The 26,748-nt window shown below is 54.9% G+C and overlaps 1 protein-coding gene across 1 annotated transcript; it reads left to right on the top strand.

Annotated features, from left to right (window-relative positions):
* Positions 1-660: 660 nt before the first annotated feature.
* CPNE7 (copine 7) lies at positions 661-26,441 on the top strand. The gene is made up of 15 exons (XM_055000430.1): positions 661-834; positions 12,069-12,251; positions 12,966-13,040; positions 13,127-13,201; positions 13,820-13,903; positions 15,655-15,744; positions 15,890-15,988; positions 16,597-16,683; positions 17,088-17,147; positions 18,573-18,706; positions 19,856-19,910; positions 21,820-21,871; positions 22,308-22,441; positions 23,333-23,569; positions 26,304-26,441. Exons 1-15 carry the CDS (start codon positions 661-663, stop codon positions 26,439-26,441), a joined length of 1,677 nt encoding a protein of 558 aa, XP_054856405.1.
* The last annotated feature ends 307 nt before the right edge of the window (positions 26,442-26,748 follow it).

A 26,748-nucleotide genomic window follows, 5' to 3' on the forward strand; every position in this document is an offset into this window, starting at 1 on the left:
TGCTGTGCCAGTCCAGAGTCCAGGGAACCAAGAAACTGCCCGGTGGTTGGTGCTCTTGGTGACTCAGGAGAGGGGCTTCTCGGCTTTTCTTGTTCTTCTCTGCAGGGCCGAAGGGCGGTCAAGGCCAGAAGACAAGGCCGCCTTCTCCCCCAGTCCCTCCAGCTAGCCAGGGAGCCTGGGCACATATGCACCCAGGATCTGTCTGTGCCAGCACGGAGGCAGGCTGAGTGGGCTCCGGCATCCGGCAGAGGAAGAAAAACGACAACACACCAACCACCACTTGCTAATTTGCACAGGGAAGGGGGAGATCTGCTTAATTGGCTTCATTTGGCAGCTGCCTGGCAGGAACCCAGAGGAGAGGGGGCCCTGCCTCCTCCGGGTCACACTGCCTGTGCTTCGGGGACTCCACTGACAACAGGGACTGCAGACCAAAACTCTGTGCCCCGCCCCCAGTGGAAGTGCTGGGAGCAGGCAACCCCCCGAGCCGAACCAGAGCTGGGATCCCTGACTGTGCCCCACGGAGACCTTTGGCCGGCCCTTCGCCAAACGTGTCAAGCTGAGGCCTGCCGGGGGTGCTCCCTGGCTGCAACTCAACGCCCAGAGTCACCATCAGCTCCCTTTGCTCCTTGCGGCGGCCGCTGAGCCTCCCTCCCGACAAGGATGAATGAGCTGCTGGACCCAGCGTCCCAGGCCAACCTGGGTGTGGTCTCCGCCACCTGCGTCTCCAAGGTAGAGCTGCGGGTCAGCTGCAAGCACCTGCTTGACCGGGACACGCTCAACAAGTCGGACCCCTGCGTGGTGCTCCTCATGCAGTCCCAGGGGCAGTGGATGGAGGTAGGCCATTGGGGGAACTGGGACGTCAGGTTGGGGAAGACCCGGGCCTCACCCTGTCCAGGCTGCAGTGCACCCCCTCTGCTGGGGCCAGGGCTGGAGAGGTTTTCTCGGTGTCTCCTCTGCGAGAGCGCACTTCTCTTCCAGGGGGGACTCCTCAAAGCCTGGGCATCTCCCAGAAGCTACAGAAGACTTTTGCCTGAGCCAGTAGAAGGACAGGGATTTCCAGTGTTGAACAGAAGCTCTGAGGAGCGAGGGGGACTGTATGTTTGGAGGGATGGATGGCAAGACCAGTCGGAGGCAGTGGAAACCAGAGGCTGAGGGAGGCCTCGGGTGCCCGCCTCCCCAAAGGGCAGCCTGCCAGGGGGCAAGGTTTGCCATTCAGTGGCTTTGGGCTGGCACAATACCTGCGATGAATGAGCCTCTACCCAAAGACAGCTCTTCCAGGAGGGCGGCCAGAGTGCTTCTGAGGGACCAGCTGCTGGGGCGGGGAGAGGAGGAAGCCATTTCCCTGTAGCCGCAGGAAACTGCCTTCTGGGAGACAGAGCCTCGGCTTTGCCTCGAGGCCGGAATTGCCCGCTCGGTCTTGCAGCCGCTCTCCAGAGCTTCAGGCGCGCACAGGCCTAGTCCGCTCCCCGACAGCCTCTAAATGGAGAAGCCGGGACTGAATCGGAGCCTTTTTGCATGCAAAGCAGAGGCTCGACCACGGAGCCACAGCCCCTCACCACTTTTGGTGAGTCATCTTGTATTCATTAGTCTTGTATTCACTGCCAAAGGGTCTAATAGTCATGGGTTGCATACGCGTGTGTGCACAACGCACACCCGGGCCCCGTTCCAGTCTCTTTTAAGGAGATTCTTTGGATGAATTTCTCTGTGTTCAGGAGCTGATCGCCCCATTTGGGGACAGAAAGGACTCCCCCCCATCCCAAATCTAATTAGTTAGTGACTCTGGGGGACTTTGTAAGTGCAGCAAAGAAGCTGGTTTGCTTGAAGCGTCTGAAGCTCAGCCCTGCGGGCCCTTTGTGCCTGCCACTTGCTGTGCTTTACCGCTGTGGGAGGGGTTGCATAGGGTCTTCCAGGAAGGGGCAGTGTGTGGGTGCCCCCCCAGAAGGTGGAGAGAAGAGACGGAGAGGCAGACCAGGATTCAAGCCCATCCTCTGCCCCCCCACACACACCCCTCTGGAGGACGGCTGTTCAGCCAGCCCAGAACAGACCTTCCCCTCTCAGGCATCTCCTCCTTAGCTAATCTTAATGTGCTCCCATCAGTCTACAAGATGCTTTACAAGATTAAATGTGGTAGAACCCTCCCCAAAGTGTAACAGCATTTACTGAGGCTGCAGCTGGGCCCTGAGGGGAGACCTGGCAAGAGGCTGCTGCTAGAACTGCACCGTCTCTTGCCAGGCAGGTCTGCGCTTCCATGCAATGGACGGCAATCTGGGCTTTTCCGTTACTGCTGCTGCAGGCTGTGAATTTTCGGATAGGGGGTAGCAAATTGGGACTGCCCTGATCCCAGGCGCAAGCTTACCTCTGTGCCATGCAGGCCCTTGAGCCGCTAGTTCCCCAGGGATCAGTGAGGGAGATGCATACCTCACATGCTCAGAGGTGCTCTCTTAACAATTTATGTGGCATGTTAACAGTTTCCAGGTCTGATTGCTGATGAGTATCAATTATTGGGACCACATTTCTCCAGCTCTAAAAGAACAGTGCAGGCTGCCCGTTCTGTTCCAGGTGTAATTCGTAGTGCTGCTCCCCTGTCCTGGAAGCCCTGAATGGTCTGGGGCCAGGGTACACGTGGAGCTGTTTTCCTTTGAGCCAGTCCCTTTTGGCCTGTCCAGGCCGATCTCTTCTGCTCTGCATGCAGCCGTTCTCCAGGGTATCCAAGCACAGGTCTTTCACGACACCTTTTCCTTGATCCTTTTTGAAATAGGAGAAATCAGGAAGCGAGCCTGGGGTTTCCTGCTTTCACGGCAATTGCTATGGCCCCACCCTAGAGAACCACTCACTCCCATCTCTGCCCACCCACCTACCCATTAAGAACTTCCACAGAGGCCTTGCCCCATACTGGCCGGTGAGGTAGGTGGTGACCCCAGACGGTGACTTTTCTGCAGGGGCACCTCGGCTAGCATCCCCTCCCCATAAACGTTCACCTGTTGCCCAGCCAGGCAGGTTTTAGGCATCCTTTTGACTCATTCAGGCACTGCACTGAATTGCTTTTCCCTTGTACTGTTTGATATTTCTACCCTCTTCCCTCCTGCCTGCTCTGGGACCAATTTGCTGAGCACCATATTGGAGACAGTTATTCATTAATGTTTTCCTCTCCTTCTTATCATTGTATTTTTATGATGTTTAATGGTAGCTTGTTCCTTTGTTAGCTGCCTCAGAAGCCCTTGGCTGAGAGGCAGGATAAAAATCTTTGAAATCAAACAAGTACGTTAATTAACTAGCTTATCCTCCCCCCTCCCTGGGCTCCGGCTTCCCCTTCCACTTGTAACCTAACAGGAGCATGCCAGTGACCAAAGCCAGAGGGGAGAGCAGCTGGGGGGGGGGCAAGCTCTCCTGCAGACCAGGAGAGCTTGTGCAAGTGCTGGGGCCTTCTCTCCCTACCCCCAGCCCACCCCGGGGAGACTTGCCTGCCTGCTGCAGCCCTACAAGAGAAGGGAGGGGCGACTGGAGAGGAGAGCCACAGCACCCGCTGAGTCCAGCCGGCAACGGTCTTCCCCACATCTGCTAATTCACATCTCTGAATGGGACACATCCTGCAAAGCAGGCATTGTGCCAGAAATCCACGCAGAGTTAGAAAATAGTAGTTATGGGGCAGGGGGGAATCTCTCCTTTTTTTTGTGTTTACAATATGGTCAATTGTGGTGGCGATTATTACTGGCATTGCTCTTACAATCACAGTCTTTTGTAGCGCTAGGGGGTATACAACCCACAGAAGTGGTACGGCCCCTGCGTGCCCAAAGGAACACATAAGAGCAGGTGCAGCCCTGGAATGATGCTCTCTGATCCCAGGTGTGTGCAAGTGGGAAGAGCGTACTCAGGGCTAAAGGAGGTGCACAAGGAAGCGGGGTAGTTTCTTTCGTATTAAGGGGAGGATCAACTGGGTAGATTTCCACAGAAAATAAGGGTTCAGTCTTGGGATCATCTCCCCTTTTTCCTGGGATATAGTTCTCATAACACTTGGATTTGGGGGCATCCAATGACGTTGGCAGGCAAGAGAAGGCAGACTGACAAAGTACTATTTCTTGCAATATACCATCAACTTTTGGAACTGGATTCCCTCTGAACATAGAGATGGCCAGTAGCTTGGATGGCTATAAAAGGGGATTAGTCGAGTTTATGAAGGATGGTTCCATCAGTGGCTATTAGCTACAACAGCTAAATGGAGCCTCCACGATCAGGAGCAGTATACCACTGAATGCCTGTTGGTATGGGGGCAGCAGTGGGTTCCTGATTCCTTTTTATATGCCTTCGAAGGGCATCCGGTTACCCACTTTAGGAAATTGGATGACGGTCTGATCCAGATGGGCTGCCCTATTTTTCTGGACTTGGTTTGGCTTGCCCTGTTGGCTCCCTCCGTTCCGGCCCTCCCCTGCAGGCGCCTTCCCTCGCTGGGCCTCCTGCCAGCCACTTCCTGCCTGGAATCCTCCCCCCCTTTTGTGCCTGCAAAGGCGGGGGGGGGAGCGTCTGGCATCCTCCCCCCTGCTGCAGGCTCACTTGAGGCCGCTCTTGCTTCCTGCAGGCACCGGCTCTTTTGTGACGCCTTCAGGGTTAATTGCCTTTAGCTTCAGACGCTTGTTAGATGTTGGCACAGAAATTTTTCTGTGAGCATCTCTGAGCAGGCAATGGTAATAAAGCCCAGGCAGGTGGGAGAGGCACACAATGGCTTCTTTGAACCTTCCGAGGCCTGTTCTCTGTCAAGGCTTCTCGGTCTGGAGCTAGCGTTTTGGCTACCTGCTCTGGTGGACGTGGGGCAATGTGCCCTGGCTGATGGTTCAGAGACAAAGGTGAGTTGGCCTCTGGCTACACATGAGCCAGGTGGGCCAACATCCACCCGGCACCTCACGGCTCATGCCTGCTTGCTGAGCCAATGTGTGGCAGGGAGCCGCTGAGGAGCACAGATGAAAACAAAGGTGTGATTCAAGCAGAGCCCCTCCCAGAGGCTGGACTGGTGTCACTGGTCCATTGTGTCACCAAGACTCCGCGAGGGTTTCCAAGTTCATCTTTCCTTTCAGCTTGTGTGCAAGCAGAGCCCACGCTCTTAATGTTGAAGCACGGCGTCTGTGTGGGATGCCTTGCCTAGCCTAGGAAATCTAGTTGGTCTTTAAGGTGCCGTTGGACCCAGATCGGTCCCAGCCTCAGTGACTGCCTTTCCCCAGGGCCCTTTTGGACACTATAGAATGTTCTGCCATGGGAGGTGGTGGGATCCAGTGTTCTGTTTTTCTTACTCAAGCTGGGAGCCTCCTGTTCTAATCCCGCCTCAGCCCTCCAGTAGCAATATAGGGATAACAACACAGGGCTGTTGTAAAGTTTACAGAGAATATGAGGCTCTGTCAAATGCTAAGTAAAAATGCAAATTATTATAGTTAGAACTCTTTAGGGAACTCTGGATTACTTACTGGTCATTGCATTGTGGGGGAAATCAGGGGGATTTCAGCTGCGCTCTGGATGCTGGCACAGGAAGCAGCAGCTGTTGTGCTGATTCTAAAGATGGTTTTTTTATTCTGCCTGATGAAGAGTTCTGTGACACTGAACAGCTTGCACTGTAGAAAACTTTCTGAACTAGAACAATCTATTTGTGGAGAGGTTGTTGGACCCATTTTCTTGTAGGCTTTTTGCAAAAAAAAGGGGTGAGGTAGGATGATCCAGCAGGGTACCGCAGCTCTGTGTAGGCATCCCAGTTTGCAAAATCTCTCTGCTTCTACCCAGCCTTTCCCCCCCCCTGTAGCTGGCAAAGTCACCGTCAACGGAATAATTTGCCATGTGTGTTTGGCTCTCCAAGCTGGTCCCAATGTGCGAGTTAGTGACAGGGTGCAAAAAAAAAAAAGGCTATTGTTCCTGGCAAACCATTCAGACAACACATCAACTTAAAACCCAGCTGTGCCCAGGCGAGGAGAGAAAAAGAGGCCAACCTCTAGCAGAAGGATTGTGTGAACTGGGATTCTGGCTGGCAGGGGGGGGAGGAAAAGAGAGAATCTGGCCCAATGCCAGAGGAACCGACTGCCAACCCTGGGAACGAGCTGGCCAAGCCCAAATGTGTTGCCGGGAGATAGCATTCTTCCCACTAATTCCTTCTGCCCTTGCAATTTACATGATGAATGAGGGTTATTAAGGCTTTGGGGGCAGCCTAAGGCACACACGCACACATGCAGGCAGGGTCTGGCGATGCTATTTGCTGTGGGATCAGGCTTTCCTGAAAGAGGAACGGACAGGATTGCCTCCTCTGCAGCCTCCGGTGCTTCTGGCTCAGCTTCATGAAGGTGCTGGAAAGGGAGCATGGGTGAGAGCTGTCAGGTGGCCAGAAAGAGCGGCTCGGCTTGCTCCCCTGTCTTTAACAAGAGCTTGAGCCATAGAAGCCTTCGTTAGTTTAAGGTGCCACGGCACCTTTGTTTTCTTCTGCTGCAGGATTCAGCCAGTGAAGGGCCATGACGCAGGCTGGCCACTCTACGCCAGGGGCTCTGGATGAGATGAGAGACGGGGGCCGGAGGAGAAAGGGGGGGGCAAGGTGGGAAGATTTCCTCAGGACGGTCCAGAAAACACAACTTCCAAAGAGGCTCCAATTAACGACTTGCTGTTCTGAAAAAATCCAAGGACTTGGCCTCCTCCCTGCCTCTGAAGGCTCTGCCAGAGAGCATCACCCGTGGCTGGGAGAGCGCTGCATGCCATGCGCCGTCCATGAGGGGCCATGCCCGGGGCCAGGTGGTGCTGGCGTGCTGCTCTCCCTCTGCCGCGTTGCAAGAGGTGCCGAGGTGCTCTGTCAGGTCCTGGCCCAGCTCCCTGACTCAGTGCGAAGGAAAGCAAAGCAGCCTGCCCCTCCCCCCCTCCCTCCTCATGGCAGTGCTCAGGCAGATCATATTGCTCACAGTGCATGTTAAGCTGAGAAGCAAAGAGCCTTGCAGCCCTGTGCTATTGCCAGATTCTGACCTGGGCATCACCTTTTCGCTTGCAGCCCACAGGGCTCCAGGGCCTGCACTAACTAGCAACTCAGATACAGCAGAGTTTCTTCTAACGAGATTCAGCTCCAGTAGCACCCTGAAGTCCAACTAGGTCTCCAGGGGAGGAGTTTGCAGGAGTCAGAGCTCCCTTCCTCCTTTCTCCTAACTGTTCTGGTATTGCCCTGGCCTCTGCTTTGCTCTAGCTGCTATTCAGGTCTGGCAAGGCAGCTTTTCGTTGGCTCTGAGTGTTCGAATCACAGGAACAAAGCCCAGCCTGCCAACCCCCCCCCCCCATCAGCCTGTGAAGTTCAGACCTCGGCATGTCACAAACAGGGGAGGGGGATGCTGCAGGGGAGCGGGTGACAAAGCCAGGGCCGGAGCACAGAACCCTTTTTGTGATGGGCATCAAGCAGGCCAGGTTTGCAAATCCAGTACGTGGAGAAGTGCAGGGTATAATCCACAGGCTGGCGCCTGTTCCGCTTCTCTGAGCAGCGGATGAGTTTATCTGTATTGTTCAAAGGCAGCAGACATCTGTGGGCCAGATGCTGGAGGGCAAATAATAGAGCCCGCTTATCTCCTTTTCGTCCTGTTTGCATGCTTCCCAGGACACCTGGGACAATCTGGAATAACTGGCAAATTGAAAGCCAACAAGTCACCAGGTCCGGATGGCAAACAACCGAGGGGTCTTAAAGGGCTCAGAGAGGAAGCTAACCATAATATGCATCTTGGCACTAAATCAGCCTGCCTACTTGAGCAATGAAAATTAGTAGACACAATATTAACTTTTTTAAAAGATTCCAGAGGGAAGCCAGGAAATTATGGCCCAGCTGGCCTGTTATGAGTAAATTGGTGGGAACTGTTATCAAAGTTTGAGTCATAAAGCATGCAGAGGAACAAGCCCTTCTGACCAAAACTCAGCACAGCGTCTGCAGTGAAGCTTTGGCTAACTAACCTTTGGAACTCCTTGTGAAGGTTAAAAGCACACAGGCGAAGGAGAACCAGGACCCGTTATCAGGGCTTTTTCTCTGGGAAAAGAGGTGGTGGAACTCAGGACCGCACAATGACGTCACTTTGGGTCAGCTGGAACAAGGGGGGAGTTTTTTAAAGTTTAAATGGGCCTCAGCGAAAATGGTCACGTGGCTGGTGGCCCCGCCCCCTGATCTCCAGACAGAGGGGAGTTTAGATTGCCCTGGCGCGGAGGGCAATCTCAACTCCCCTCTGTCTGGAGATCAGGGGGCGGGGCCACCGGCCACGTGACCATTTTCAAGAGGTGCTGGACCTCCGTTCCACTGCGTTCCAGCTGCAAAAAAGCCCTGCCCATTATATACTTGCACGTCCAAAAAGCTTTCAGCAAAGTTTCCTCACCAAGGGATCCTGAGTAAACTTAGCCTCTGTGGGAGAAGAGGGTGGGTCCTCTTGTGAATTAATTGGGAGCAGGAATAAATGGACAGTTCTTGGAATGGAGGCAAGTAAGCTTGGAGGCCCCTCCGGGATCTGTACTGGCTGAGGCCGAGGCTGGAATTGGGGGTGAGAGCTAAAGCAGTCGCCTTTGCAAATGGCACCAAAGTATTCAGGTTGTGAAGAGCTCCAGGAGGACCCCTCGGACCCAGGTAAATGGGCAACAAAAGCAGCAAATGCATTTCTCCGTAAGGGTGAAGCGATGCACATTGGGGCAAAACCCCTAACTTCACATGCACACTAGAGCAGGTGTGAACTGGCAGACTGCAGTGACTGACCCAGGGAGGAACCCTGGGTTCAGATTCCATCAATAGCAGCCAGTCATTGTGACTAAAGGGACCCTCCATATTTAGAGGCAGTATATCTCTGGGGAACGGGGGGGGGCAACTTTGATGCCCCTACTTGTGGGTCTTCTGGGGCGTCTTGCCAGTTCCTGTGGGAAACAGGACACGGACCTAGATAGGCCTTTGGGGTGCTACCCAGAAGCTGTGATAGATTTTGTCTGGCTGCTCTCTGTCGGAGGCAGAACACTGGGCCTAATGGGCTTTTGGCCTGGCACAGCACCACGTAGTCTTAGGGCCGCCCTGCCCAAACAGCCCTGCAAAAGGGCCTCTCTGGGAGCAGCACAAGCTCCTTTCCTGGAACGAGCCTGCCTGGCTGTTCGAGAGGCTAATTTGTTTTCTTTAGCAAGCAATGCAAATACGCTGTTCACGCTGAGAGTGCATGGCAGAAATCAATAGCAAAGTGGGCTCTCGTATTTTCAGCGGAGTCCGGCTATCTTGGTCCACACTACCAGCCATGGAAAATCACTCTGGCGGGGCTCCCAGACGGGTGTTTTATCCTGACATTGATAAAGACACCATTTTGAGCTTTGCCGTTGCTTAAAAATCATTATAAGTAAGACCATGTGACAATGATGCCAATTTCCATCATGGAGATCTGGAACGTGCCCGGGCATCAGGCTCCCCATAACTCTGGCCAAGGCCAGCTCCGCAGCAGGACTTACTATGAATTCGCACCAAGAGTATTTGTTCTTGGGCAATCCAGGGGAAAAGGGAACACCTCTGCGCACGCTTCCCTGGTCAGAGGGAAAGTGAATATTTTGCTTGCTTGCTTGCCTGCTTGCTTAAGTCATTTATAGTCTGCCTTTCTCACTGAGACCTGAGGAGGATTAAATAGTGTGAGATTAGTTCAGTCAGTATCAAAGGCGTTTCAACAAACAAGGCCCTTGGCTCAGCCACCCCAATCCTGTTCCGCCTGTATGGCTTTTCAGTCTTGAAGAAAACACTGGAAGATCCAGGCATGGCTGTCCCACATAGCTTGGTGATTCTTTGGCCCAGCTCTGCACTTTTGTTCAGCACGAGCCATTTAGGGGGAATGTTAGTTGCAGGGCTAAGCTTAGCCACACATTTCAGCAAGATTAGAGATGACAGTTATTGCATCTAATTAATAAATCCCTGTTCATTACAGGGAAGATATTTGGTGAAGTTTCCTGAGATAAAGGAGCTTTAGGGGAATCGATTGCCACGGAGTCAGCATCCCTCCGGCTGGCTCATTGAAACCCAAATGAAATCAGGCTTGTGGAGAGCAAATGGGGAAAGCGCTTTTGCTTTAGTCGCTACGGAAAGCAGAGCCCTTGTTGACGCTCGCCCAGCCTGCCTTCCATGCCAGGGTGAGAAATTTCAGGGAGATTGAAGAGACCTTCTTAGTTGGGAGCTGTGCATGGGAGCCAGGCAGAAGGGAGGGGGCAGTTCCACTTCCAAGTCTGCAGGAAGGCTGATCTAGAGGGGGAAAAGAGAGGCTGGGCTTGATGTGCAAAGCTCTTTGCCTCTCTCCCCTGCGCCTTTTCCATTCCTGTCACTGGAGCTGGCAAGGAGCCTCACGGCTAGAGAACAGCAGACAAGTGGAAGGAGCTTTAGAGACCATCTAGTCCAACCATCTCCAAAGGGCAGATGACCTCAGCAGTGATACCTGCCCCCCCAAAGCTACCTGAGACCCCTTCCTCTGGTAATCCACCACCCTTAAGCCTGTGCCCTGCCAATGCTTCCTCGTAGAAACTGGGATCAGTCCTGCCTCAAGAAGAGCTCGTTTGCATCTCGTCTGCGTTCTCCATGCTCATATTCTGTTCCCTGACTGTTTAGACAGAATTCTATTCCATTTTCTTAAGACAATAATTTTCTGAAGAAAGTCAGGCCGTGACCGGAGGGCAGCTGCTTTCCCTTAAAGAGCAGCGATGCTGACTGGTTTCAGGTAGGTGGGCATGGTGGTCTGCAGTAGAAGAGCAAGATTTGGGCCCAGTAGCACCTTCAAGGCCAGCTAGACTTCCAAGACGGAAACTTTTGAGAGTCAGAGCTTCTGACAAAGAGAGCTGTGACTCTCAGAAGCTCATATCCTAGCAGTCTAGCTGGTCTCTCAGAAGCTGCCCGGGAGCATCTGGAGCCAGAGGTCGAAGACAGGCCCGGTCTCCCATCTCCTCTGCCTTGTCTCCCACCTCAAGGTGCAAAAGCTCCAATCTGGCTTTCACTACAACAATCTGACTCCTTGTCCAGGCTGGCAGGCTCTGGTGTTATGCCATGACTTGATTTCTTTCTTAACCAAGAAAGCCCCTGGGAAAGTGGGTGGGGTGACCAGGGGCACCCCCTTCTGCCCAGCCCTTCTGGAGTTTTCCCGAGGCTGTTCTCACTTCGGTGGCCAAGCCTCCGTCTTGCCTCCCAGTTGGAAGTGCCGGACCAGACACTTCTGTTTTGCATTCTGGTTCGACGGAGGCAGTGGGCGTTCAGGACCAAGGTGAAGTTCGAGCCCCTGTCCCTGGGAGCAGCCCCAGGAGCCCAGCTGCTCCCTCTGCCCGGACAGCCCCTGCCTGGGCTCTGGCGCCTCCGTGCAGTCAAGCTGCATCCCCTTGGGGCGAATGGCCAAGCCACACAGCCTCTCCTCTCTCTCCTCAAAACACCCTTCCAGGGTGCCACGTAGTTTGCACAGCACTGAACCGTCTGCATAAATGCCTGTGGGAACCCCGTGTGGGTCTGCAGTTAGGAGAGCAGGGTTCAGGTCCAAGGTACGACTGGGCTCAAGTCTTGCTCTTCTGTACAAAGTCACAGCATCCCTGTGGGGCAGGCAGCTCTTATTGGTGCTGCCCATCGAGGGGGTCTGCAGCAGAGTGCCTTGCTCAAGGCCACCCAGGACAACAGCAGGACCTCCCTCCATCTTTCCACTGGCTCCAGACTGGGGCTGCCAGCTGCGAGGGGGCCTGGAGTTTTCCTGGGATTACCGTTGATCTCCAGGCCACAGAGACCAGCCCCCCTGGAGGAAACGGCAGCTTTGGAGGGGGGGTCTCTATGGCATCACCTCCCCGCTGCTGAGCTCCTCCCCTGCTTCAAACTCCACCCTCGCCAAGCACTGCCCCCAAATCTCCAGGGATTCCCTAAGCCAGAGCTGGCAACTGGACTTCATACTGGCCCCTCCTCAGGGTCACGTCCTCCTGGATCAGTTAGGCAACGTCACGCAATGAAGAGCCCACAAGCAAGGGCATCTGGCTGGTGCCCCTCCATCTGCCCTTCCCTGGCAAGATGCCCCTGAAGCTGGAGTTTCCGCCCCCAACAGGCACCCCGCCCTTTCCTCTTCCAGGTGGACAGATCCGAGGTCATCAAGAGCAACCTGAACCCCACCTTTGCCAAGGTCTTCATGGTCGACTATTACTTCGAGGAGGTCCAGAAGCTGCGCTTTGAGGTGTACGACATTCACGGCCACAGCAGCATCGGGACTCATGATGATGACTTTCTGGGGGGCATGGAGTGCACAGTGGGCCAGGTAAGAGGGGCAGGTGACGGAGGGCTGGTGCCGGTGTGGGAGCGGCACAGGAGAGCGAGCCGCGGCAGAGGAGCAATTTGGGTGCCATGCCGTGCCGTGCACACACCTGCCTCTGCAGCTCCCCCAGAGCAATTTCCCTGCAAAACAAGGCACAGGCGTGCCCAGGAAGGGCTGGTGCCCCCTGCTCTCTTGCAGCAGGCAGGTAATTGCAAGCAATTGCCATCCCCCCACCCTGCCCCCGCCCCATCTTTGGCTCTGCAGCTCATGTGCGAAGCGCTGATGAGCAAGTCTCCCGAGGCTCTGAGCAGCTTCCACAGGTCTGCGTGCCAAGTCCCCCCACCAGCTCCTGGCACACTGCAAGATGATATTTGCTTTGCTCCTGCAAGCCAGCCCCCCCTCTCCGCCCCCCGGGTTCCTGACTACGTGCAAAGTGTCTTTCCCTTGGCCTGGAGCAGCCAGAGTCCACTTTCCAGCCGGAAGGCCAGACTGGAGAGCCTCTCGCTTTAGCTTTTCAACCCAACCCCCAGTCCAGCGCTTGCTGCCTGCAATAGATTCAGAAGACGGGCTCGTTCCAGGGCTTGGCATAAACCACGGCCAGGGCCAGGGGGCTCCCCTGCAGAGGGGCTTGTAGAGAGCACCGGGAGGGGACTCGTGCAACAAGTGAACGCACCTCCCAGGGGAAGGCAAGCCAGACACCTGTGCTCTCCCTTGCAGATAGTGGCGCAGAAACGGGTGAGCAAGCCGCTCTTTCTGAAGTATGGGAAGTGTGCTGGCAAGTCCACCATCACTGTGAGTGTCCTGCCCCTGCCCCTGCCCCTGCACGTCTCTGGGGCCTCCGGGGCAATCCCGCTTTGACTGGGGCTCCTGTCTGACAGGTGACCTCCGAAGAGATTTCCGGGGACAATGGCTACGTGGAGCTCTTCTTCCGTGCCAAGAAGCTAGATGACAAGGTAGGCACACAGCATTCTCAACGCTACCCGGACAAATGCCAGGAGATGTGGGGAGTGGCGCCTGGGGAGGGTGGAGCTTCGGGGAGGATGTGATTTCACTTCCAGGTGATGCCTCTAGGCTGCCTCCCTCCCCTAGCCTCTATGGTGTTTACCATAGATACTAAGAGAAATAAGTGTCACATGTAGAATTTATTTTTTTTCCCTCCCACTCCCCAATTCATTGAGGTGGGTAATCGGTGGGCAAGGGCTGCTAAGGTTGGTAAATGGGAGGCCGATGGCCCCCTGGTTCCCAATCCACTCCTCCAGCCAAGCAGAGCTATTAAAGGGAGTCTGTGCATCTCAGGGGGGGGGATGACGCTGCCCAAGTGGGGGCCTGCAGTGCTTCTTTCCCCAAAGATTGGCCAGAAGAGTTTGAGGCTGAGTAATGCTGTTCAGGTCGGGCGAGTGGGGGAAGGCAGGACGCCCCATGCATGGGTGACAGTAGCAGGCAGCCACTGGGGGTCTCCTGGGGCACCGTACCTTCCAGTCCCAACCAGTCTGCGTGTGAGAATGCCCAGGGGAGGGGGAAGCCAGCCACTTCAGAGTAAAGTGAGGTGCCCTTGCTTTGCCTCCCTGCAGGATCTGTTCAGCAAGTCAGATCCCTTTCTGGAGATCTACCGGATCAATGACGATGGCAGTGAGCAGCTGGTGCACCGGACTGAGGTGAGAGCCTGGTTGTTCCTTGCACCTACACAACAGAAGAGGGAGAGAGGACAGCCGAAGGTGTTGCTTTCCGTATGCTCTGAGCAGTCTGGGGAGACATTAAGAGGAAGGGGCCTCTGGGAAAAGGTCATCCGCCCCCACACACCTTCTCCACGCCTTCCTCCAGCTTCTCCACCCTCTTTGTGACTGGAGAAGATAGCAAGGCTGATATTTGCCCCTCCCTGAGCAACAGCAGTTCATCTCCTGCCTTGAGAGAAAGCTCCTCTGAGGGTCTCAGGAGAGGGGCTCTGGACTCCCAGAGACAACCAGTTGGCCACTGTAGGCAACCGGGTGCTCTCGATCCTCAGGCCCCCCTGCGTGCAAGCATGTAGAAGGGTCAGTCCTTGGGGGCATTGCCAGTTAGAGGATCTTGGGGTGCCAGTGGTGGGAAAAGCCATCCTCTGCCGGAGATCTGGCCAGTCAGAGAGGACACGATTGAGTGTGAGGCCCCACCTGTCCGTCTCTGCATGAAGCAGCTTCCGAGGTTCCCGAGGCCAAACCAACAGCCATGCTTGTCTCTTCCAGTCAGAGGCACCAGAGCCAGAGGCCAGAGCATATGCATTTGCATACAGGTCTCAGGTTCAGACTCTGGCCTCTCCAGTTAAAGACCTTGGGTGTCAGGAAAGACCCTTCTCTGCTTCAGACCATGGATTTGAAGAGGGAATATCGAGCAAGGCAGGCCACGGCACTGGCCGTTTTCACACACGTGGATTCGATGCTGTTGGGAAGCAAGGTTTTTCCTCCTCCTCCACAGAATTGTGGTCCATTTGTCTACCTCGTGGGAGTTTCTCTCGCTTTTCTCTGATTTTTGTCAAACCTGCTTTGCTGCACAGGGGGGTGGGGAGGTGCAGCTTTTCCTGCCCACAGGGCAAGCCACGTCCCCTGCCTCTCCCCTCAGCAGCCATTCCCTCCCACCACCACGGGGCGGGGGAGGGGGGGCTCTTCTGTTGCTTTTTGAAATTGGCAGAGCAATATCTTTGCACTGATATCTCATTCTAACAATGGGTTTATCAGGTTATCTGAATTCCCAGCCTTCATTTTTTAAAAAGAAAGTTTCTAGCTCCTTTTGTTATGGGGATATAAGGGGAAAGGCACATTTTTACAATGAAAGGAGCTAGAGGCTTACTTTTAAAAAAGAAAGAAAACTGGGAATTCAGAGAACCTGATACACACACTGTAAGAACATGATATAATGATATTCAATTGCCAGTTTTAGAAAAACCACACAAAAATCCCTAGTGGCCTATGGGGGGAGGTGGCCACTGATGGGGGCTGGGGCAGGGAAATCTGCCACGTGGCAGACCCACTGCAGCTTTGCTGTGTCAATAGCTGCGGCAGGAATGGCAAAACCACACAAACACATCCCTGTGTGGAACCACATCTGAGTCAGGTTAAAGCCGCTGCAAATGTCCGTATGAGACGTTCAGACGCCTTCACGTCCTGCATAAGCCCCTTGCAACAAACCACTAAAACTAGTCAAACACAAGCCCATTGCAAGACGAAATACTAGCAGTGCTCTGTTCCGTTAATAGCTGTCCAGTCCCGACTCCAGCAGGCGATTCTTCAGGACTTTGGCAAGGAAATGTACAGGCTCTGACTAGGGCGAGTCTCCAAGGGAAGGGAAGGGGGCCCATGAGTGAGTGTGGGGCAGCCTCCGGAGAACTGCTCTTGCTCCTGGGAACCAAGCACCCTGTCCTACCTGTGCTTTGCAGTTTGTCAAGAATAACCTGAGTCCCATTTGGGAGCCATTCAAAGTCTCTCTGAACTCCCTGTGCAGCTGCGAGGAGAAACGGAAGTTGCGGGTAAGCACAATGCAGTGGGGAGGGGGCAGCAGAGCTTGTGGCTGGCTAATGCACCGCAAGACTAGCAGCCCCTAAGCTGAGCGGGGAGGGCTGCCAAGGAGACTGGCATTCGGTGCAACTCGGCTTCTCTTGCTGTGCCCTGCAGTGTGTCGTATTTGACTACGATTCACGAGGCAAACACGACTTCATTGGAGAGTTCTACACAACCTTCGAGGAGATGCAGAAAGCCATGGGGGGCAATAAGGTCGGTGTGTGCGGGGGCAACAAAAGGCATGCAAGACAGCCCAGCGTGGGGGTGGAGCAGGCACTCCAAGCAGGCTCCCTCCTTCTCTCATTTTTTGCTACGTCTTGCAAAATGATGTATGTTTTCGGTGATGACTGCTTAGTATGCAAACCCAGAGAATGCTTGGGGTTGCGAGCCTCGAGGTCGGGCCTGGTGTGCTCCTGGGATTACAGCCAATCTCCAGAGTTTGGTTGCCCTGGAGGAAATGGTAACATCAGAGGGCAGACTCTACGGCATCACGTCTGCACTGAGCTCCTTCCCTTCTTCAGTCCCTGCCTTTCTCAGGCACCATCCCCAAATCTCCAGGAATTTCCCAAACTGGAGTTGGCAACCCTAGCCTATGCACCCGGGCTGTTTCGCATGCGTGGCCTCGGCACCACCAGCCAGGCCCTGGCTGCATTTGTTTCCGTGGTGCTTGCAGTTTCTCCAGCCTGGGGAAGGAGTTTGTGCGCCGTGGGAGCACACCTCTTGCCGTGGGGTGGCAGTCCTGCTCGCGCCATTTCTCCTCGGTGTCGTGTTCTGTTTATACTCACGCCATTTCTCCATCTTTCCTCCTGTCCCCAAACCAGATCGAGTGGGACTGCATGAATCCAAAGTACAAGCTGAAGAAGCGAAACTACAGAAACTCAGGTGTGGTCATTCTCTTAGATCTAAAGGTGAGCAGGGGCGCCCTACAGGACAGGCCTTTCCCCTCCGGAAGAGGTGGGCATGCAATGCCCTGGGGGTGGGCTCTGGAAGGGAAAGAGGTCTTTGCAGCCCAACAGAAAGGGAGAGCTTTTGGTCGCTATCCCGGCACCCCCTCCGGCTGCAGCAGCATTGGGCACATGAGGGTTTCCCCAAACCATACCTCTCTGGTGCTCGCCCCTCTCCTTGGCATCGGTTGGATTAGGGAGTGATGAAGAGAGCCAGGGGCTTAGTTCCCTGCACCCACCACAGGCAAACACACACACGCACTCCCCTGGGCACACAGTCTCAGCAGGCTGCTCATGCCTGGAGAAGGTCAGGAGAACGCCAGTGGTGCCCACCCATGGAATTGGCTAAAACTTTGTTTGTCTGGAAGATCCACAGGGTCTACTCATTCCTGGATTACATCATGGGTGGCTGCCAGATCCACTTCACGGTGAGTTGCTGCGCCTGCCTCCTCCGCTGGCACTGGGTGACGAGCCCTTTGCCAGCAACCGTCCCCAGAAGCCAGCAGCAAGCGGAGTCAAGGGAGGGAGCTTGTCTTGGCCGCCCCCCAGCAGAAGCAGCTCAATGGATGGTCTTTGGGATTTCAGGGCAAGTTTTCTAGGCAGGCCCTCTCTGTTTTAAAGTGTGCTGCCCTCATTTCTGCCCTCTCACGTGCCACAGAGCCAGGACACACACGCTCATTCAGTCCCCGCTGTGGGACACACATGTTCTTGCAAGCTGATTCCTCCCAGGTTAGAAGAGGCTCTTCTCCTGGCGGATGCTCCCCGTCTCCCGCTGTAGGCATTGGCCACGAGCCAGTCCGGCTCCTTTCCTCCTCAAAACTGCGCCATCCCTGCTGCCAGACCCCTTTGCTGCAGCCCTGCACAGATTTCTCCCTTGAAAACAACCAGCACCCAGATTGCGTTTTGAAAGAGCATCTCCTTCCTGGAGTGAGTCAGTCCCAGAACATTCAGGGAACAGCTTGCTGGCTCCTGGCCTCTCTGCTAGCAGAAAGATAAGCTGGGAGCAGTCCCAGAAATAAGAAGCCTCCCATGCCGGGAGACGTCAAGGCCAGTGGCTTGGTGTCCTCTTGGCTGGGAGGTGACCGGGCAAGCGGAGGCGGAGTGGTTGGTGGCAGGAGGTGCGGCTTGGTGCAGCTCAGAGGGAATGCGCCTGAAGATGGTGCGCTGCCTCCCTTTCGGTGTCTCTGGCATCATTTCAAGTCTCAGATTGCAAGCCAAGTCTCAGGGTGTACCAGTATGCACCCAACCACTTTGCAACGGGAGAGGAGCAGAACAGAGCAGCACTTGCTAGGCCTGGCACCTCTTCACACCGGTAATCTGCCAAATGGTTTGCTTGGCTACATGCCAGAGGGGTCCAGGATACCTCTTCAAGCCTTCCTGGCAAGGATTACAATTGGAGGGGGCCTCTGATCTCAGTGGATGAGAAAAGCCTCTCACTACGCAGAGTGACAGGGTGGGGCGATGGCAATTGTGTGGAACTTTGGCCGACAAGATCTGAGTTCCAATCCCTTTCCAGCGACGAGGCTCCAAACCTGGTCTTTGGCCAGCTGCTCTCTCTTCTAACCCACGTCACAGGGATGTTGTGAGAGTCAAATGCGGGGTGGGGGATTATGTGTACTGCCTGAGCTCCTCCCAGGAAGGGACAGATGACTAGGTGAAGGCGGGACAGTGGGGTCACCTGCTTGCTGCTAGTTTGCTTCTGGGTTTGGACGGATTCCCTCATCAGCATTCCAAAGTCTGGCCTGTGCGAACTGCTGCTTCCCTTCACATCCTGCACTTCAGCTGGTTTCTCACTGGAAGGGACCCCCCCACTCCGCTGTGCTGATGGGCCCTTCTGGCCATTCCTTCCCCAGGTGGCCATTGACTTCACAGCCTCCAATGGGGACCCCAGGAACAGCTGCTCCCTCCACTACATTAACCCTTACCAGCCCAACGAATACCTGAAAGCACTGGTGGCCGTGGGGGAGATTTGCCAGGACTATGACAGGTGAGTGTGTGGGCGTGGCGCCCTTTGTGGGCCACCAATTCCCTGCCCTCCATGCCTCTGGCTCTCCTGACCCTGGGCTGGAGAAGGAACAGAGCCAGAGACATGCTTGGAGGCATGACTTGGGTGGAGAGGGTGCCCAGCAGGCAGGTCCCTCTCTGCTTTCCGCCACTCGCGTTGAAGCTCTGCCAGTTTTCTTGGCAGTGGGACAGTGAGGGCATTTCAGTGGCTCTTGCTTGGCAGGGCAGAGAATGAGGCCGGGCCTCTTCAGGGCTGGCTCCTTTGGGCAAGCAACCCAAGCAGGTATTTGGGGGCCACATTTTGGCAGCAATCCTGGGCACGCAGTCCCTGCACCCTCTGTGACCGTCCAAGGGATTTTGAGGTGCATTTCCCACTCAGTGAAGTCTGGGGCCAGCTGTGAGCATCCTTCAGGAAGACTGGGGGGTGGGACGGAGGTGGGGAAGGAGCCCTGAGGGAGGAGGAGCCTCACACTTCCTCCTGAGACCTGCGCAGCGACTCAAGCACCTGCTGTTGTGATGGGTGCTCAGGCCGAGTTCTTGGCCAGCCAGGCCCTGTGGCTGTGTGGCTCCTGCTACCCTTGCCACCCCACCTATATGGCAGGCAGGTTAGAAGGCAGGAAAGGACCTCTGTCAGGCCCCAGGCACCTTTGACTGCACAGGCTCTAACGACAGGCTGCCTTTCCCTCACTACTGGAGCTTGGTGGTGAAGTGGTGGGACTGCAAGTCAGCCCTCTGCTGGTTCGACTCCCACTCCAGCCATGAGCTCAGCAGGCGGCCTCGGGGAAGCTCCTCCTCTCAGCCCCAGCTGCATTGTGGAGATAATAATAACACTGACATTGTTCACTGCTCTGAGTGGAGCTCTAATCTTTCTAGAAGAGCGGTATATAAGTGCAGTTATTATTATCATCCTGCTTCGGGTCATGCCAACCAGTTGTGCACTGCTAGTTCAGTGCTCAGAACTCCATTCCCAGATATGTGGGGCCAATTCAGGTCAGGACGACAAGTACTTGAAGAGAGGGGGGGCTGTTCTCCCTGCCTGAAATGCCCGGAGTGGGGGCCACTGGGGAAGCCCTGTGCATTCAAAAATGCGACTCCAGCGTGCTTTCTGATCTTGAATCCTGCCTCCCCACAGCGATAAGAAATTCTCAGCCTTGGGCTTTGGAGCCAGGATCCCACCCAACTATGAGGTATGTAGAGTAGAGTCTATGGGGACGGGGAGGGGCTGGTACGCGAGGGGGCTGTGGGGAGGGAGGTGCTATTTAGTGGGCATTTGCATGGACAAGGATGTTAATTTAATTTAATTTAATTTAATTTAATTTAATTTATATTCCGCCCTCCCTGCTTTCGCAGGCTCAGGGCGGATAACAAATACAAACACGCCTGCCCACCCCAACTGAGAGTGGTGTCTTGATTTGGGCCCCGTCTTTTGTGTTTGCTCTGCACTGGTGCTGAGCTCTGGTGGGGCACCATCCAGCCTCACTGTCTGTCCCACTGGACCTCCAGGCTGGGCTTTACTGGGGCGTAGCTTTACTGCATGGACACATGTGGACTTTTGGTTTATCACTTCCGTCCTGCCCCAGTCGACTGGCAGCTGCTCGCCAGCCAGGTTTTGCGTCCAGGAGACTGAGGCAGGACTCAGAAAGGGGAGGGCTGAGGACACCTGGGCTTGTGGCCTTTATTGTTGGAGGTTTTTCTGATTTTTGTTGTTGTTGTTAACTGGCTTAGGTGTGCTTTCAGAACAGAAAAGCAGATAGAAATTTGCTCTTTGAATTGATAATTTTTTTAAAAGCCCTTCATTTGGCTGTTGCTTCGGTTAGAACTCGCCCAGGTGGCTTTGGCTAGCCACTTTCTCCCAGTGGCCTACCTTACAGGCATGTCATAAGGATTACAACAAGATAACATATGTGAAGCACTTTGAACACGAAAGCATTATAAAATTCTGATTAAGAGTTGAGGTAAAGGTCTGTCCTGGCACTGCTACCATTGCCTTTTCGCCTTTGACATCAGAAACTGAACCTGGTTCTTGGGCAAGCAAAGCAAAGGCCCAAATGCTGAGCTACCGTCTCTCCCCTGCTCCAGGTCAGACTTGGACACGGGCATCTGGGCTAGGATTGCACCTGCCCAGCAACCCTGGTTCAGGCTGAGTCCTGGGTGTAGGCTCAGGGCCATGTCAAAGGACTAAGGCCGATTCAGACAACCTTTCCCTCATCAAAGACATAGGAGCAAGAAAGAGAGGAGCGAGAGGCAGGAGGAACGGAGAGGCCAACTCTGTAATTACCCCCACACCTGCCGTGCTCTGGGCAGCTGCTCAAGGCTATTGCCAGTTATTGGCTCTCGTCTCTCCCACACACAGAAAGACACACACAACTGCACCGTGCTTCCCCCTCTATGCCCCGGCCCCTTTGCCTACAGCTGAGGACCTCTCTGAGTGAGTGACGGCTCTGAACCCTGCAACAGAGCAGTGCAAACCACCAGAGCCCCCCCCCCCCCGGACATCCTGCTGCAGGAAAGCCTCTTCTTCCCTCTCTGAGCTTTCTGTGTAGAGGGTGGGGCTCAGAGGACCCCCCACGGATTCATCCCAGGGGAGGCTACTGTAGAAAACAAGAAGAGGGGAAAGGAAGGACCGCTGAGTGTCCTGAAACCAAAGCGCTGCTTTCTGGCCAGAACAGATTTGGGGGCTGGAGAGAGAGGACGTCTGGAGGCCTGGGGGAACCTGGGAGGCAGTGCGTGGCGGTGCAGCGTGCCTGGGGAGAGCCAGGCTGTGGGGCAGCTGCCAGCCCTTCATCTTTAGCATGACCCACTAGAGTCCTTGTCAACCCAGGGTGCAGGCTTGAAGCACATGGAGCGGCAGCAAAGACACACGTGCAGAGGGCACTTGCCTCACCCCCGGCATCCCCCACACGTTCAGGGTGAAGACACGGGCCCTTCTCGAGAGGGGGGAGCCCCTCGGTCTGTAACGCAGGTTTGAGCCCCGGCATGTCCTCCTCCTGTAGGAGCTGCCCTGGCCCTAAGGAGCGCTCCTGACCTTGGACTCTGGGGGCTTGCCTGAAACCCCCAAGGAAGGCTCGCCTGACACCCTCTTGTCTTTCTGGCCAGGTCTCCCACGATTTTGCCATTAATTTCAATCCTGAAGATGATGAGTGTGAAGGTAAGGAACTGACCAGGATGGCTGGAAATGCCTCCCTTGCCGTTGCCCCTGCCCAGCCAGTCTTCAGCCCTAGAACTGTACCTGACATGCTGGCCACCCACCACGCACACAACGCTCTCGCTTCTGGGGGCTGCGGGGCTTTTCCAGGCGTGATTTGTGTTTCCTCTCCATTGGCTGGCTAAGCTTGCTTGGACCGAGTCCACACGCAAAGATCGTTGCTGACTCCAAGGCAGAATCAGATAAATGCATGAAGGGCAGTTCCTACTGAGCACAGAGAAGGAATGATGTGTGCCCCCCCCTTCAGACTGGGGTTTTCCTTGTTCCGCTGGGGCAGATCAGCCTGCCAGACCCACTGCCTTGGGAGGCGGCAGGAGGCTGCTGAATTTGGCTTTGCCTGTGTGCTTCCCTCACCTGACCCTCCCCGTCTCCTTGCTAGGAATCCAGGGTGTGGTGGAGTCCTATCAGAACTGCTTGCCCAAAATCCAGCTGTACGGGCCAACCAACGTGGCACCCATTATCTCCAAAGTGGCCAAAGTAGCAGCAGAGGAGGAGAAGACCAAGGAGGCATCAGTAAGTGAGCCAGCAGCAGGGAAAGAGAGCCAAGCGGCCCTCTGCTCCATCCTGCAATGTGGGCGTTCAGCGTCTCCTTCCAAGGCCTGTGCCCAAGAAATACTTGGCTGAGTCTCTCTCCATCTTCCCCACTTGATGGCAAACTGCCGTGGGGGGATTGAGGCACTGTCCTCGGCAACTCGGGAGGTATGCGTGCGCTGGACCAAATAAGGGGACTTCAATTAAGGCCCCTTTCATTATTCACGTGGACCAGGTGCTTAGAGACTGAGGGACGTGCCAGGTCTTACTTCTTCTGGGATCTCGTCAGCTCTTTGCTCATTAAGCGGCTGAAAGCTTTGCGGCTGCTGAGCCTCTGAAGTAAGGACGGGGCCTCTTATGCATCACTGCAAGTCAGAGACACCAGCGGTGTGCCGGGGACTTGTGTGCCCTGGCTTGGGAAGAGTTGGACAGAGAAGGTGCCATGCTGAGGCCAGGGAGTAAGAGACAAGGGTGGGCTGGGCTGGGTGATGATGGAGCAGGGGCCCTGTGTCAGCCATTGTTGGCACAATGAAAACTGCAGGACCTCTGGACCTTCAGGTTGTGTGTCATGCTATAGTCTGTTTGGGTGTTCATGGGAAGCTTATGGCCCATTTCAATGTTACTCAAGGCAGTTGCTAGACAAGCTCCCGCCCCCCCTCTGCCGGCTCTCTAGCCTCAGGGGCCACTTTCAGCCACTGCTTGTGCTTCAGACGTGTGGCTGCCGTGATCTGAAGGCTGAGACCAGGGAGCCAGCAAAAGGCTGCATGGTGAAGCGACACGGGGGCAGGCAGGGACGTGGCCCAAGAGGGGCCGTGTCCCTGGGATGCCACTGGGGCCCTCCGCTGATCCTCCTCCCTCCACATGTCTCCACAGCAATACTTCATCCTGCTGATCCTGACAGACGGGGTGGTGACAGACATGGCGGACACGCGGGAGGCCATCGTCCGGGCCTCTTACCTGCCCATGTCTATCATCATTGTGGGTGTGGGCAACGCCGACTTCACCGACATGCAGATCTTGGATGGGGATGACGGCATCCTACGTTCCCCAAAAGGCGAGCCCGTCATGCGTGATATTGTCCAGTTTGTCCCCTTCCGGGAATTCAAGAACGTAAGTTGCATCCAGGTGCCTCCTGCCCAGGTGCCCCATCTTCTAAGGGCAGGCCTGCGCCAGCTCATTTCCTCGGAAAACACTGAGGCCCTCCACAGTGCATGCACACACAGCTCCCCGTGTCCTTCACGTGTAACCCTGACTCTCATCAGCCGAGCAGTATAGAATCATAGAGTTGGAAGGGTCCATACAGACTATCTAGTCTAACCCCCCTGCCCAGTGCAGGATCAGCCTAAAGCATCTCTGACAAGTATTCATCCAGTAACTGCAACTTCCATTTAAAGGTTACTTGAACCAACATTTGACATAATAGTAAAGAGTCCAGGAGCACCTTTAAGACTACCCAACTTTATTGTAGCATAAGCTTTTGAGAACCACAGCACTCTTCATCAGATGCATGCATCTGACAAAGAGAGCTGTGGTTCTCAAAAGCTTATGCTACAATAAAGTTGGTTAGTCTTAAAGGTGCTCCTGGACTCTTTACTATTTTGCTACTGCAGACTAACACGGCGAACTCCTCTGGATCTATGAACATTTGACACAGTCTCCCCTGCTGGCTGCTGTCATCAGCTTCTCCTAGTGGAGTTTCCTCCCCCTTTAACAATTCCTCTGTTGTTTTTTTAATCCAGTAGAGGGTTAAATAGAACCGGTGCACAGTTTCCCTGGGCTTCTTTTTTTGGCTGTTTGTAGGTTGGAATTCTTTGTACCACTTTTAATGTGCCTCTCGGCACCTTGTTACCTGCCTTGAACCCTCAGTGAAAGGTGAGCTTTAAATGTTTTAATAAATCAATGCTAGGGGGAGGGAAAAGTCCTGCCCCGGGAGGCCTTGATTCTCTGTTATAATAATAATACTAACAACAGCAACAACTGTGCTTCTATACTGCTCTTATAGATTTAGAATGGTGAACAAAGTCGGTGTTGTCATTATCCTCACAACACAGCTGGAGAGCTGGGCTGAGAGGAGCAGCTGACCCAAGGCCACCTGCAGAGCTCATGGCAGGAGTGGGATTTGAACCAGCAGAGGGCTGATCGCAGTCCAACCACTTAACCACTATGTTAGCAACTTTCTGTCCCCTCAGACAACCAGACTAAAGAGGGCACCAGAGATGCTAGCGTCAAACCCAGCTCTCTGTGCTGAAAGGCTGGCCCTCCTCCCAGGCCGGCTGCCTCTGATGCTCGGGGTTCAAGGCCTGGGACAAGCTGAAGGCAGCGGGGGAGGGGGCATTGGGGCCACCATTGCACAGATGTCTAGAGACGGGCAGGCAGAGCCCAGGGTGTTCAGACACAACGACCACTCCTCACCATTTCCCCTCTAAGGGACCAATTCAGGCCACGGGCCCTGGGAGGTGCTGTGCGGACTCTGCCTGCAGCCAGTCACAGTGGACAGACGGGGAGCAAACCAGTGGGGTGCCAGAGGTCCCAATTTAATTTTCAGGCGTGCAGGGGCCCAATTCAGATGGGGACTATGGAGCACATGGTGGGGTTAAGCCTTCCCTTCCTACCGTTGTCATGCCCCACACTGGCCCCGCTGGGCAAGGAGCTTCAGGTGGAGAGGGCCCTGGGCTGGGGCTGGCCCAGAGGGGTTTCCTCCTCCAGCCACTCGGTCTGCTTCACACGTAGAGCGGCTCATCCATCTCTGGGAGTTTCTGTCAGCCAGCAGAGGCACAAGCAGCTTGGCCACTGCAGAGGTCTAATTGGGTTTGATTGCCAGTCATTTCGGACCCTGGAGACCAGCTGTCTCTTCCTGAGGCACGATCAACCGCCAGGGCCCTGGCGCCAGAAGTGACAGGAACTGAGAGTGGCTGTTGGGATCCCAGACAATTCCTTCCGGTGGGGAAAGGGAAGGGGGAAGGATTTTGCCCCTTCTTAGGACACTGGCCTCCTGCCTGTATTCCCAGTAGAGGAGAGGAAAATGCCACATGCTGCGTTGGGGAGAAGCGCAGGCCACAAATGAAGCACATCACATTCCAGAATAAGGGATGCAGCCACGGGGCTCCATGATGGCGTGGATGCCTTGCAGGCTGCTGGGGTGGCAGAGGGGCTGCTGCTCAGGCTACAGCTTTCTTTCCCCCTAGATCTGAAGAAATCTGCTCAAACAAGCCTAGCCCACTGGGTTGCACAGGTTTTGCAACTGACCCCTTATTTGTTGAAGACACACTTGGACATATTAAGAAAGCCTGTCACAGACCCAGCTTGGGGCTAATTAAATCCAAGGCGGTCCCACCTGCCCACCCTCCGTCTAACCTCTTGTGCAGAGGCAGAAGGTGGCTCAGGCCCAAGATATGGCAGGGCAGCCTCCTCCCACCCTGTCCCCCTGCCATGGAGGTCAGGCAGGGCTTTCTTGGTGGCAGCACCTCATCTCCAGAATGCCCTCCCCCTTGGGGCTCTCCTGGCACCTGCTCAGCTGTCCTTCAGGTGCCAGGCTAAAACATTTCTGTTTGCTCAGGTTTTTAGTTGAAGCCGTCTTCCTCCGAGAGCCTGTAACCTACTTGATTCTTCTTAATGCTGCATTTACTGCCTTTTGCTTTGTTTCATCTTGACTGAAATTGGTTTTTGCTTTTTGATCATTGGCTTTCTCGATCAGGTCTCTAGAAGTCTTCTAAACACATAAACCAGGTAGATCAGAAAGGTTCCAGGACCCCAGATGGAGAAAAGGAAGGTGGGTTTAGGGAAAGGCTCCTCGGGGAGACGGGACCCACCTGCTAATCCCCTGGCCCTGCCCTTTGTCTTGCAGGCTTCCCCGACCGCCTTGGCCAAATGTGTCCTGGCAGAGGTGCCCAAGCAGGTGGTGGAATATTACAGCGACAAGGCCCTCCCGCCCCGCTGCACCAGGGGAAGCACGCCAGACTCCACCCTGAACTCGCCCCAGTGACCAGGGCCCAGGCTCCAGGCACGCCGTCCATCTTCCCCTTCATCCACCAGATTGTTCCCCTCTTGAAGTAAGGCGAGAGAATGCACCAAAGCCACGGCGAGAAATGCAAGGCCAGTGGGAAAGGATGGCTCCCCTGGAGAAGACCCCCTTGCAGAGCAGGACTGTGTGCCCTTCTTACATGCCCCCGTGTCTTTTGCACATCCCTTCTCACCAGAGCTGGCCTGCTGGGAGCGAGTCCCAAAGTTGCCCGTCTTTCCTGGGGGGTGAAGAGAGGAACTGGTTCCACCCCACCTGCCAAAGCACAAAA

Source organism: Eublepharis macularius, chromosome 16 (assembly GCF_028583425.1).
Source record: "Eublepharis macularius isolate TG4126 chromosome 16, MPM_Emac_v1.0, whole genome shotgun sequence".
In the NCBI taxonomy this organism is placed as follows: Eukaryota; Metazoa; Chordata; class Lepidosauria; order Squamata; family Eublepharidae; genus Eublepharis; species Eublepharis macularius.

What these genes read in the sequence shown, in the direction of transcription:
- CPNE7 (XM_055000430.1), top strand. Translation starts at nt 661, where the DNA reads ATGAATGAGCTGCTGGACCCAGCGTCCCAGGCCAACCTGGGTGTGGTC. An exon ending in CCCAGGGGCAGTGGATGGAG is followed by an intron (nt 835 to 12,068) that starts GTAGGCCATTGG and finishes TTCCTCTTCCAG; the next exon opens with GTGGACAGATCCGAGGTCAT. An exon ending in AAGCCATGGGGGGCAATAAG is followed by an intron (nt 15,989 to 16,596) that starts GTCGGTGTGTGC and finishes TCCCCAAACCAG; the next exon opens with ATCGAGTGGGACTGCATGAA.